Consider the following 12,396-nt stretch of genomic DNA (forward strand, 5'->3'; position numbering starts at 1 on the left):
AAACCCTCGTGTTGCTCCCACACCCTCATTTCACTGCGGTGGGGGCGCGCCGTCGAAGCGAAGCTTGGCGAGCTGCGCCACGCCGCCACGCGCGTGGAGCACCGACACGAGTGTGTTGAAGCAGTCTGCGCGGCGCTCGAGGTAGACCTTCTCCGCCTCCTTGTCGACGCGGCGGTGGGCAGAGCTAGCGCAGCCGTGCAGGTCGGTGAGTACCTGGCGGCGGAGGGAGAAGCGACCGACGTGCTGGAGCGAGTCGTGAGCGGTGTGTGGAGCTCGCAACAGCGGGGCGGCGGCCGGGGAGCGGTTGCAGGGGAGCGGCGGCCGCCTCATGCGCATCCGCGAGCCGGCCGAGGTTGAGCGAGTCCTTGAAGGCCACGACGTGAAGCCCGGCGTAGGCCTGCGCATGAGAGGCGAGGGGGTGAGGGGGGGAAAGGGGGGAGGGGGGGGGGGGGGGGGTTAACGGGGTCGGAGGGGCCGGGAGGGGCGGCGGGGCAAGCCTCGCCTTTGGGGCCCGCTCCTCGATCACTCGCAGCTCGAGCGCGCGCTTCGCAAAGGGGAGGGCGGCGTCCGCCTGCCCCGCGGCATCGAAGCTGCTGCGCACCGCCGCGAGGTACTCGTACCGAGCCCACTCGTCCCGCTCGGCTGCAGACTCGAGCGGCGCCTGGCCGGAGGGGCAATCGCGGCTCGAGCTCGTGCCACTCTCGTGCGAATCTCGGGCCGATCTCGGGCCGATCTCGAGCGGATCTCGAGCGGCGCCTCGGTGGAGAGAGGCGGCACCCCGACTGCGCGATTGAGCTCGCGCAGCGACGAAGTGCGGCTCGCCTCCGCGCCTCGCATCGCGCCCTCGAAGGCGCGCGCCGCGGCCGCGTAGCGCCCCTCACGCAGCAGCGTCTCGCCGCCGAGGTAGACGTGGAGCGGCGAGCCGGCGGCGGTGGGCGGCCCGGCCGGCGCCGCCCCGCCGGCCGGCGCCGTGTGGCCGGGCGGCGCGCCGAGGCGGCGGAGGTAGGCGGCGAGGGGCGCCCAGCAGCTCGCGCGCGCGAGGAGGAGGGAGAGGGCGGCGGGCACCTCCGCCCGCAGCGGGCCCGTGTCTCCCTCGGCGATCCGCACGTCGTTGAGGACGAAGACGAGGAGAGCGCATGCGGCGACGGTGCAGGCGTCGCCGATCGGCGTCACGTGGTCGCCGACGACGCGGTCGAGCTGGCCGGGGAGGGCGGCGGCGCGAATGGCAACCTCGAGCAAGCTCCGGCCCTGCCGCGAGGAGGAAGGGTTTGGGAGGGGGCGGCATGGGGGGAGAGAGGGAAGGGCATGTGTGTGCGTGAGGAAGGTTTTGTCAGTGGGCGACACGGTCTGGCGGGGAAGTGGCGGGGTGATGGCGCGGCCAAAGGAGCGCGCGCCTGCTCGTGCATCAAGTGCGCCGGCTCCGACTCGGCCAGCCACCCGAGCAGCTCGTGCGCGCAGGCGAGCCTCGCCTATCGCACGCGTACGGCACACGTCCACGACACGTCCCGCCACCCGGGCGGCGCGTGCGTGCAGCCCAGCTCCGCCGTGCGGACCGCGAGGCCGGCGGGGGAGGCGGGGTCCCCGCCGGCTGCCTGGTCGCCGCCGGCCGCCAGCAGGCCCGCCGTGTCGCCGCCCCCGTCGACGCCCTCGTGCAGCAGCAGCAGCAGCAAGTGCACGCAGAGCAGCGAGCCGCGCTCTGCCAGCCGCGCCGCGCTCGCCGCGACAGCGTGCGCGACCGCGCGGCGCGAGTCGGCGGCGGCAGCGACGGCGGCGCCGGTGGCGTCGCCCGCCCGCCACCCGGGCGCGCTCCAGAGCTGGCCGAACCACGCTTGCGCGATCAGCTCCGGGTCGATGAAGTCCCAATCGTTGAGCGACGTCCAGCGCAGCTGAGTGAGCGAGCTGAGCAGCGCCGCCGCCGTCGGCAGCAGCGGCGGCTGAGGCTCAGCCGCCGCGATGGAGCCGGCGATCGCGCCCGCGGGCGCCCGCGCGAGGGCGCAGCGCGCCGCCTCGATCAGCGCCGCGGTGGGGGGCACGCCAGGGTGCGGGCTCTGGCACAGCGCCTCGACGCCGTCGCCGACGCCGCAGTCGACGCCGACGTCGAGGAGGAGGTCAAGGAGGTCTCTGCAGGAGGCGATCTCGCGCGGGTCGCCCTCGGGCAGCGCGAGGAGGAGGGTCAGCCCCGAGCGGGAGAGGAGCGCGAGCGGCGCGCCCGCCACCTCGGGGCAGAGAGGCTGCAGCCCGAGGATCTCGGCCTGCTCGCGCTTGCGCTGCACGCACGTGTCGAGCAACTGCTCGGCTGTGCGTCGAGGGGCGGAAGAGAGGCTTGGCAAGGAAGAGAGGCTTTGCCTCGTGCGAGGAGGGGCGAGGGTAGCGAGGGGTAGCGAGGGGTGCGGGGCGAGGGGCCTCGTACATTGGAGGGGCGAGGGGCGAGGGGCGAGGGGCGAGGGGCGAGAAGCGAGGGGCGAGGGTGGTGAGGGGCGAGGGGCGAGGGGCGAGGGGCGAGAAGCGAGGGGCGAGGGTGGTGAGGGGCGAGGGGCGAGGGTGGTGAGGGGCAGGGGTGAGGGGCGAGGGTGGTGAGGGGCGAGGGGCGAGGGTGGTGAGGGGCGAGGGTGGTGAGGGGCAGGGGCGAGGGGCGAGGGGCGAGGGTGGTGAGGGGCGGGGGGCCGAGCCTCACCCAACACTAGCTCAGACTCTTCGCGGGGCGGCGGTGGCCGCCCAGCCGCAGCCGCCAGCGCGGCCGAGCTCGCCTCGAGCTCGTCCAGCCGGCGCTCCACACCTACGGGGCACGCGTCCTGCACGCGTCACGCGACTCGCGCGCGGCAGCGGCTGCGGCTGCCGCTCCATGGCCTTCAGCGATTCGAAGCGAGAGCGGCGGAGGAGGGCCGCCGGAGGGGCGCGGAGGTGGGAGGAGTGCGGAGGCGGCGGCGTCGAGCTGCCGCGGCGTGAAGCGGAACGGGTGCGCCAGCTGCCGGAGCAGCCGCTGCGTCACTGAACTGAGCGGCGCGCTCACGGCGGCGGCACCGTCGAGCCGCAGCGGCGGCGCGGGGTGTGCGTCGCAGAGCAGCCTCGCGCGGCACCAATCGCCGGGAGGCGCCGCCTCGGCGAGCGGGACGCAGGCGTAGAAGAGCGACGGCGGCTGCTCCGGCCCCTCCGCGCTCGGCGGCACCCCTCCGTACAGCGCGCACAGGGCGAGGGACGCCCCTCCGGGACTGTCGCGCGCCAGGGCGAGCCGGAGCAGCCGCGCGCGGGCGGGGGCGGCGTCGGGGCGACGGCACTCCCTCCAGTTCATCGCGGCGAACGCCTCGGCGGCGAGGCGCTGCTCCTCGTCTCCCAGCGCCTATCCAGGGCACGCGCTGTGAAGCGACGGGGACGGAGGCGCCGCTTCTCCGCGCGCTGTCTGCTCACCGCACGGACAGACACAAAGATGGAAGGGTGCTGCGGGCTCGCAACCGCGACGGCGACGCCGTCCTCGCCCCGCCACGTGGCGAGTGCCGCGCCCGCCGCGCCCGCGCCCGCCGAACCGCCTTGCAGCTGCGGCGGCGCCTGCAGGCTGACTGCGGTGGCGGCCGGCGCCTCGCCGCCCGTGCGCGCGCCCTGAAGCCGCCAGCAGCCGAGGCGGCCGTCGGTGTAGAGCGCGATGGCGGAGGGGGAGTCGGCGTCGTCGGCGGCGGCCGCGGCGGGAGCGCCGACGAGGGCGACGTCCACCAGCGGCGCCCCCGACCCCGCGCCGCCTCCGCCGCCGCCAAAGATGGAGTAGATGCGCGAGCGGCTTGCCGAGAGAGGCACCTCCTCCGTCTCGATCTCGCCCGCGCCGAAGGAGGTGCGCGCCTCGAGGGCGGAGAGGCGGTCTCCCTCGCCGCCGAGGACGAGCAGCTGCCGCACCAGCCCGTCGCCCCCCTCGCGCGCCGCGTCGAACCGAGCGAGACGCAGCCGGCCGAGCTTTGCGCCCGCCACTTGGTCTGCGTACCCGTGCTTGGTCAGCACGTCCGAGGGCGGGGCGGAGAGCCAGAAGGCGCGGCCGGCGGCGGCGGGCCCGCCCGCGCACGCGAACCGGAGCTGGAAGAGGTAGCCGCCGCCCGCCGGCGCGTGCGTCACCGCCGAGAGCAGGAGCGAGTCGTCGCCCAGCTGCGTGAGGCTCACCTCGGGCACGAGCGGCGCCGGGAAGCGGAGCGCGAGCTCGGCCTGGTCGGGCGCGAGGCCGGGACCGGAGGCGCGGCCGGGCTCCCGCACCAGGCTCGCCTCGCTTAGCTCCAGCTGAGCGCCCTGCACGCGCCAGGACACAACGTGCCCCTGCTGCCGGCCGCGCGCCACGTAGACGCCGCCCGCCGCGCCGGCGCCGGCGCCGGTGTCGATGGCGCCCGAGCCCTCGAGGACGGGCTGCACGGCGATCGACGACTCGGGCCCGAAGTTGGCGAGCGGCACCTGAGTGAGCGGAGCGAGACCCTCTGTTGCCATGTCCGCGCGCGCCTGGTTTGTTTCTTTTTGTTTGCTTTCGTGATCCTTTGCAGTGACGATGCCGCGATGTTCAGGGCGAAGCGGCAGTCTGCGGCGAAAGAGGTGCCACAGTGGAGGCGCGACCTTGAATCCTCCCCGGCTCGCGATAAAGCAAACCCCGAGGAGTACCGCAGCCGGAGCCGGAGCCGGAGCCGCAGCCGCAGCAGTTTCAGCCGCAGCCGCAGCCGCAGCCGCAGTGAAGGCGCCGCCGCCGACGACGACGACGATGACGTCGATCTGAGCAGGTATGACGTCGGCGCGGTGGCGTGCGATGCTTGCCGCACTGACCCGTGCATTTGCGGGCTGACACAGCCTGCAGATGCCGCTGCCGCGCCAGATGAAGGGTGGGGCCCTGGCGATGAGTTTCCCACCTTCGAGGCGATGGAGCAGGCCGAAATCGACGCATTGAAGCTGCCGTCGGCGCCGACATCCAGGATGGCCGTGGCTGCTGCTCGAAGCTGCATGGCAACGCTGGCTCAAGAGATGGAGCGAAGATCGCAGCGCGAGGTGGCGCGGCAGGTGCTACTAGCTCGGCAGGCAGAGGCTGCCAGTCTAGCGAGAGCGGCGGCGAGCGCGGCGGCGGCTGCGACGGCCAGTCCGAGCTCGAGCGGCGCCGCTGCAGAGGTGGCACACGCGAGCAGCGGCGCAGCGGGTGCAGACGTGGCGGCGCGCGCTTCCGTGGAGGCTGCGCGCGACCGCTACGCAAAAGGTTGGGCCTCTCTCAGCGCGTGGGATGAGACCGTGGCGGTCGGCCCGGCAGTGCCGACGCGCAAGCTGGGCTTCGCCGAGATTCCGTGGCCCGTCCTCGCGGCTCCCGCTGGTGGCGCGGGGCCCCTCCGCCTGATCCTCGACGATTTGCGCCAGCTCATTGTCCCCGCCGACGCCGCCGGCTCTGCGGCGGCTCGACGCTCCGTGCAGGACGAGCTGCGACGGTGGCACCCGGACAAGTTCGTCGCTCGTTTCGGCGGCGTTCTGCTTGCGTCCGAGAAGGACGCTGTGCTGGAGGGCGTGAACCTTACCTCGCAGTGCTTGACCGAGCTGCTCTCGCAGCTGTGACTCGTCGGGTGGGCTGGTGTGTCTCAGCAGGTGGTGAGGAGAGAGAGCGCAGCGGTTGTAAGTTATCGTCAAAGGTTTTGCGAAAAGCTTGCTTGCTGTGAGCGATATTTTTTGTCCGTTCGATTCCTAGTTCGATTCTCCGTTCGCATAAGGCATATCGCGCAACCGCAAGCCGCAACGGGAACGGGCGGAACCGGCAACGCCAACGGCCAACGCCCGCGGCCTCGTCGTGCTGCGAGAGGCCTCAGACGTCAGAAAGCCCAGGCGAATACCACAAACTCATATACCAATACACAAACTCATACCAGAACAGGAACGCACGAAAAAAGAGATACATACCAGAGCACGAGAGAAGAGACCAGGCGGGTCAGGCCTGACTCTTGAGCCCAACAGCAAGAGTCAGAGCAGACAGGCGCCTTTCGGCGCGCTGCCCGCCCTCAAACCTCCATGCGCTAGAGGCAACAAAACTGGCCGCACCACCCCGCCACTCTCGGCTCCGCGCGCAGCGCGTCGCCATCGGGGTCGGGGAGGGGGGTGGGGGAGGGGGAGGTTACATGCATCCCCGCAGGGTTGCGCCGCCCGCCGGCGGCGCTCTCTACACAAACGATCCTCTGCTCCGCGCGATAGAGCATGAAGAACAAGCCGCCGATTCAGCGGCGTCGGCCCCGCACGGCGCCCCCGGCCGCCGGCAGCGCCCTCGGCGCCTCGACGGCGGCGCGGCACTCGGCGACGAGCCCGCTGGTGATTGCGAGGAAGTTGGTCAGCATCTCGTACCTCCGCCGGCGAGAGAGGCGGAGGAGGGCGGCGGCGCGCCTGCGGGGAGGGCTCGTGGGCGGTTCGTGGACGGCCTCCGCTGCCGAGCACCGCGACGGGAGGAGCGGAGGGGGTGGAGGGAGGGAACGGAGAGAGGAAGGCGAACGAGGGGGGGGGAGTCGCGGACAGGGGGAGGGGAGAGGGAGGGGAGAGGGAGGGGAGAGGGAGGGGAGAGGGAGGGGAGAGGGAGGGGAGAGGGAGGGGAGAGGGAGGGGAGAGGGGGAGGGCGGCCGCGCGCCACGAAGCGAGCACGCCGGCGGCGAGCAGCAGCTGCGCGGAGATGCGGTGTGCGAGGGCGGGCCGCCGCCGCACCGCCTCGGAGATGAGCGCGACGAAGCACGGGATCACCGAGCGCAGCGCCTCGCGTAGCTCTGCGTACCGCGCCGCGCAGCTCTCGCGCCCGTGCACGAGGACGCACTCGTCGAAGGCGCCCTGCGGCTGCTGCGGGTCGAGCGTCTTGAGGTGCCACTGGATGAGCGGGTCGCGCGGCTTGAGCGAGCGCGCCAGCTGCCCCTGCACCTGCTGCACCGCCTCGGTGAGCACCTCGGCCGCCGTCCAGGGCTCTGCGGCGAGCCGCTCGGCGCCCCTCTCCCACCGACCCTCGAGCGAGCGGACGAAGCGCTGCAGCTGCCCCTCCGCGTCCATCCAGACCAGCTCCCGGATGATCCGGTGCCGCCGCGCCACCTGCTCGCGCGAGGGCGCCCAGTACCTCGCCACCTGCCGCTGCGGCGCAGCGCCCGCCGCCGCCGCCGGCGGGCCGTCGCGCACACGCCGCCGCGTGAGCGCGACGGCGAGGATGTCGGCGACGCCGTCCGAAAGGCCGCGACGCACCCACGCCGCCGCCCGCTGCAGCCGCCTGCGCTTGGACTGAGGGAGAGCGTCCTCTTGCGGAAGTCGCGCGAGCGGCGCCGCGTGCGGCGGGTCGGAGCGGAGGAAGGGCGGCGCCGAGCGGGCGACCGGGGGCGCGGAGGAGCACGCGAGCCCCGGGCGGGTGCCGAGAAGCGCAGTGGGTGAGGCGGCCGCAAAAAGGAGCAGCATACACACCGAGATTGATGGCGCGTGAGCTCCCTCCGGGGATTGGATAAGTCATCACGCACCCGGGAGGAGTAATTTCTTTTGGCTACTTCGCGGAGGCTGTCCAGATACAGGGGAAATTTGCAGCAGGCCTCAAATACTGGGACACTAAAGATTTCCCTGTGAGATATGGCGCAGTAATAATACTTCAATACTCCGAGCTGGTACCGCAGATACTTCGATCGATACACGATACTCGTGTTGACGCACCCGCTGAGTATCACAGTACTCGATCCACGCCGGCGAAGTAACCCAGTATCACAGAGCTAAATGCCAAGTAATAATACTGCAACTGGGCGCTACTTGGTCCTCCAGGAGTATCCCAGTATCCGCATCAGAGATGGCCAGTATCCAGCAGTATCCCGCAGTATCCTGCAGTATCATGCAGTATCCCAGTATCCGGGGTCGGCCCTCGAGCGATGCATTGCGCTGCGGCCGCAGTCGCACGTCCAGCAGCGGGATGCGAGGCAGCAGCTAGGTGGGGAGGAATTGAGCCAATTGAGCAGCGTGCGCAAGCGAAGACTGCCGTAAAGTGTGTGCCCGCGCCCTGCCGGCGCAATGGTGTAAACGCGTGTGCAAGGGCTGGCGGGGTGGGGAAGGCGGCAACGGCACAAGGTGGGCGAAGACGGCTGAGGCGCCAGTGCTGTGGAACTGAGGGAGAGTGTCGTGGCAGTGCACTGGTGCTGGTGCTGTGTGGGGAGGAAGACTCACATCGGGGAGGCGTCACGGCCGCGAACATTGAGCGCAGCAAGGTGGTCACGTCCTGCGGCGCACGCACAGGAATCATAGTACACGGCCCCAATCGGCCGCACACCGCCACACAGCAGGCTCTGGTAACCGGCGCTCCTCTTTGCTTGGCGCCGGACCGTCTCGAGTGAACCCACCGGTGTGGGCGCCGCCGCTGCGCCACCACCCTCACCGCCACTACCGAGCCCGCCGCCTCCGTTGCTGCCACCGCCGTCGCTGCCGCCTCCATTGGCACCCCCGCCTTCGTCCCCGCCCCCGTCGTTGCCGCCTCCGTCACCGCCGCCTCCCTTGCCGCCCCCACCATCGCCGCCGCCGCCTAGCACTCCACCGTCCCTCCCTCCTCTTCCGCCCGTGCTGCTCCCTTCGCCCTTCCCACCTGCGCCGCCGGGTGCCACGTTCGTCCAGGCAGCATCCATGGTCTTGGGCCTCTTGGACGCCGTGCGTGCCCTTCGGCGCGGGCGTTCCCTCTTTGGCACTGCGCAAGTGCACCCCACCACAGACCAGGAGCTTGAGAGCGTGAGAGAGGCAGTCCATGCATGCCTCGCCACCGAGAGCGTCACTGTGCTGCTGAGCGACATCGCCGTTGTGGCTGGTGCGACGGCTCGAGACGACATCAACGTCACCATCTTCGAGCAAGACGCAGGACCATCGCTCGCGAGCGTGGTGTCCGCAACCAGCTCTTCAGTCTTCCTCGCCTGCCTAGAGAGCACGCTAGGCACAGCGGTCCGCTTCTTGGAGCAACCGACCATCAGGTACTTCTTGAGAGGCGCCCCCCCTCCCTCACCGCCGCCCCTCCCTCCCACCCCCCCTCCCTTCTCCCCGCCGCCATCCCCGCCGCCATTTTCGCCGCCACCATCGCCGAGTCCGGAGCCGCCGCCACCGCCGCCGTCGCCGCCCCTCCCGCCGTCGCCGCCGATGCCGCCGCCCGACCCGCCGCAACCGCCCAATCCGCCGGCACCGCCCCCCTTTTTGCCCTCGCCGCCCTCGCCGCCGCCCCTCAGACCCGGCGGACTCACCGGCGACCCGCATCTCCACTTTGCGCACGGTGGCGAGGCCGACTTTAGAGGCGAGGACGGAGCCATCTACGCTATGCTTCACCACTCCAAGTTCGCCGTCAACGCGCTGTTCGAGGCGGTCGCCTTCATGCTCGAGGAGCACGGCCTCAAGGTGCGCGGCACATTTGTGACCGACGTCTTTCTTCGCATCAATACGGCGATCACCCACCGCACCCTCCGCATCGAGTTCACGCCAAATGCGCCCCCAACACCTCTTGTGCACGGTCTCGGCGACGGTAGCAAGAAAGTGATTGCGGGCGAGCCACCGATCGTCGTTGAGGACGTCGTGATATCGGTGTCGAGCCGCGGCACGTCGCGCTCCGTGTTTGGGGCCACAGCCAGCGAGGAGATTTTGCAGGTAGTCTCCGCGGACTGGGCCATCAACGCAACCGCGCGGCTCATATGGCAGTCGACCATGCCTGGAAAGAAGCAGGTCGACCTCACCTTCGTCCCGTTGCGCGACCCGCTCGCGCCAAACCCCAGGACGGGCAAGGTTGTGGCGCCACATGGACTAGTTGGTCAGTCGTTCGATGGAGACAACATTGCGGTCTTTGGCAACAAGGACCACTGTGCGCTCCCCCCCCCCCTCGGGCCCGGGCTCCTCAGCCCATTCCTTGGGCACGAATCTGAGCACCTCCTCCTCCCCAGATCGCGAGCTGTGGTGGCGGCAGAGCTCCTTCAAGGGCAAGGAGATCACGACCGAGGCGCAGGCCGAGGGTGCCATCGAGGGCTCTGGCGATGACTACAAGGTGGCCGACTTTTTCTCGACCGACTTCAAGTACCGGCGCTTTGGGGTTGTTGAGGCGGCGCCGCGCAGCGTCTCGGTGCTGGGCGGCGCCCAGCGCCTCGCACGGGGCAATCACTGGAGCGTGAGCAAGGCGGGTACTTCAGGCGACGACGTGCCCGCAGAGATGAGATGAGCCAGCGACACTTCGATGCCAGGTTTTGCCGCGAGCTCTCGCGGGGGGGGAACCGCCGACGCCGCTCATCCAATCCGAAACGGGCAGCGCGCGGCACATAGCGCCGGGTAAGACGCTCTCACTGGATGGCGTCTCCATCGCCGTGTCTGAACGCGACCGTGCGCCTGATCCGCCGCTCGGCCACGCCGGGCAAGAGGCAGATCGATCTCGCCTGTGCCCCGCTGCGGGACCCGCTCGCACCGCTGCCCAGGACGGGGAGGGTGGTTGCGCCGTCTTTCGACGGAGATGGGGTCGCGGTGGACGGCAGGATGGACCACTACCGCGAGCTGTGGTGGCGGCAGACCTCCTTCAAGGCCAAGGAGATCACAACTGAGGCGCAGGCGGAGGGCGCCATCGAGGGCTCGGGCGATGACTATAAGGTTGTTGGGGGGGGCGGGGGGGGGGGGGGGGGTAAGCGCTCTCACGCCCCTCAGCCTCTGCCCGTCTGCCCGCCTCGCTGGCTCGCCCGCTCCTCGATTTTTACGACGCCCAGCTAATCTGAGTAATCTCAAATAATAAATAAATAAATAAAAACGGACACCTCTACTGTGAGATGGGTAAAAAGGAGAACAGGTCCCCGCCCTTGCGATCTTTGTGCAGGGTGGTCGGCGACTAGCCCAGTGCGGTACAGGTGGTACAACGTCTCAGATTCCTAGAAGGGAGCTGACGCCGAAGCGCCGCCACCTTGAGCAGTGTACATGTTACACCCCCTGCGTCGCGCTGCACGTCCCATGCTGCGCGGATCGAGCGGTGCGCGGATCGAGGCGGAGCGTCTCGAGCGCTGAAGTATATCGGCGCACCCCACACCCACGAGTGGGCTGTCGAGGGGCGCGCGTCATATTGCGCCGAGGCACGCCCTGCTCCGGGCCGTGCGACTGAAGAAACGTCCGTCTAGAAGCACAGGATCTTGTCCGCGTTTGCATACATTGCGAGCGCCGCCGGGTCGGTGGCCGCCTTGATGGAGCAGTTGGGGCGCGGGCCCACGCTGCTCATGATCGCGACGTCCGTGATGCCACGGCTGCAGGGTGGGTGTGGGATCGGGGGCAGGATCGGGAACGGTGGCAGGGCAGGTGGGATCGGGATCGGGGGCAGGTAGGGCGGGGGAAGGTGGAGAGAGAGCCGATGCAGTGCCGGGGCGAGACTCACGCGTCGGCACAGAAGGATCAGACGGTCCAGGTGACCCGATTTATGTCTTGCATGCATGGGTCGTCGAGGAGCTTGGACATCGGGGGCAGCCCAAACGCGCCGATCGAACGCAGGACCTTGTCCTCCACAACCCAGCCGCCCTCGGCCATGAGGACGAAGTCAACCTTGGTCGTTGCGTCGCCCTTGAGCTGCGCGAAGCCATTGGTGACGGCGACGTGGACCTTGGTGGCGTCGCACGTGCCGCTCGAGATCAGGATCATGAAGCGTTGGCCCTCCTTCTTTTTGGCGAACATGGCCAAGCGTTGCCGGGGCTCTTGATGATGTGAGTGCTGGGGGGAATGGGTTCGAATTCGAGGGGTGTCGGCAGCCGTTACACAGCCGATGGAAGAAGGCGCAGGGCGGACAAGAAATTAGATTTCGCCGACAATCGCACTCCCTCTTCACATGTTGCCGCCCGAGGCGAAGAAGCCCGTGTCGAGGAGCGACGCGATCTCGGCCAGGAAGGCCTTGCGCTTGCTGCTGTCGGTCGTCAGCGGCGTGAGCTGGTCCAGCTTCGAGAGGAAGGGTGCCTATGGCACGCTCGGCCGCGCCGGTGACGCCCCGCCGCTCGCCACACGCCCGGGGTGGGGGTGGGGGTGGGGGAGGCGCGCCCGCTCAAACTTGAGCCGCGCCTGCACCACCTTTGGGAAGAGGGGCTTGAAGAGGCCGACAAAGGCCTGCGGGAGGGCGAGGAAGAGGGCGGGACAGGTCATCAGGTGCACGTCTGCGTCGCCGCGACAGGCGAGAGCGGCACCGCGGCGGCACTCCGAGTGCAGCGGCTCACGGGAGGCAGGGCAAGGCTGGGCGAGATAAGTGCTGCGTGCGCGGGTGTGCGTGAGAGTATGAGGGAGCGACGAGTCTGTGTCCGCCTGCAGGATGAATGGCAGGTTGAGGATGAGAGTCGGCCCGGCGAGGGAGGGGTACAGCTTCTCGTACGACTTGGACGAGGCGGTCAGGCCTGCGAGGCAGCGCCCGGCGGGGTGCGGTCGCCGTGGCGCGAGGGTGAGGCGGCG

General features: G+C 70.0%; 3 protein-coding genes across 3 annotated transcripts in view; all 3 read right to left on the reverse strand.

The window, feature by feature from the left end:
* The window catches only part of EMIHUDRAFT_466663 (hypothetical protein), a gene marked incomplete at its 5' end in the record, with an annotated part of 10,349 nt that extends 2,948 nt beyond the window's left edge, over positions 1-7,401 (reverse strand). The window contains 10 exons of the mRNA XM_005792256.1: positions 90-213; positions 281-397; positions 602-661; positions 778-1,248; positions 1,554-2,296; positions 2,675-2,776; positions 3,022-3,337; positions 3,406-4,422; positions 6,222-6,363; positions 6,605-7,401. Of these exons, the coding sequence (XP_005792313.1) occupies positions 90-213; positions 281-397; positions 602-661; positions 778-1,248; positions 1,554-2,296; positions 2,675-2,776; positions 3,022-3,337; positions 3,406-4,422; positions 6,222-6,363; positions 6,605-7,401 (3,889 nt within the window). The remainder of the gene's footprint in view (positions 1-89; positions 214-280; positions 398-601; positions 662-777; positions 1,249-1,553; positions 2,297-2,674; positions 2,777-3,021; positions 3,338-3,405; positions 4,423-6,221; positions 6,364-6,604) is intronic.
* A 3,291-nt stretch (positions 7,402-10,692) lies between these two features.
* On the reverse strand, positions 10,693-11,678 carry EMIHUDRAFT_439835 (hypothetical protein). Its single transcript, XM_005792257.1, has 2 exons — positions 11,345-11,678; positions 10,693-11,216 (listed from the first exon to the last, which is right to left on the reverse strand). The coding sequence occupies exon 1, from the start codon at positions 11,635-11,637 to the stop codon at positions 11,362-11,364; it is 276 nt and encodes a 91-aa protein (XP_005792314.1). The 5' UTR covers positions 11,638-11,678; the 3' UTR covers positions 10,693-11,216; positions 11,345-11,361.
* A 106-nt stretch (positions 11,679-11,784) lies between these two features.
* Positions 11,785-12,341, reverse strand: EMIHUDRAFT_108860 (hypothetical protein; the record flags this gene model as incomplete). Its single annotated transcript, XM_005792258.1, has 2 exons — positions 11,785-11,913; positions 12,022-12,341. Coding segments are annotated over 2 exons (449 nt in total), but the record flags the coding sequence as incomplete, so codon positions are not given.
* Positions 12,342-12,396: the final 55 nt, after the last annotated feature.

The sequence above is a fragment of the Emiliania huxleyi genome, assembly GCF_000372725.1.
Source record: "Emiliania huxleyi CCMP1516 unplaced genomic scaffold EMIHUscaffold_109, whole genome shotgun sequence".
NCBI lineage: Eukaryota > Haptophyta > Isochrysidales > Noelaerhabdaceae > Emiliania > Emiliania huxleyi.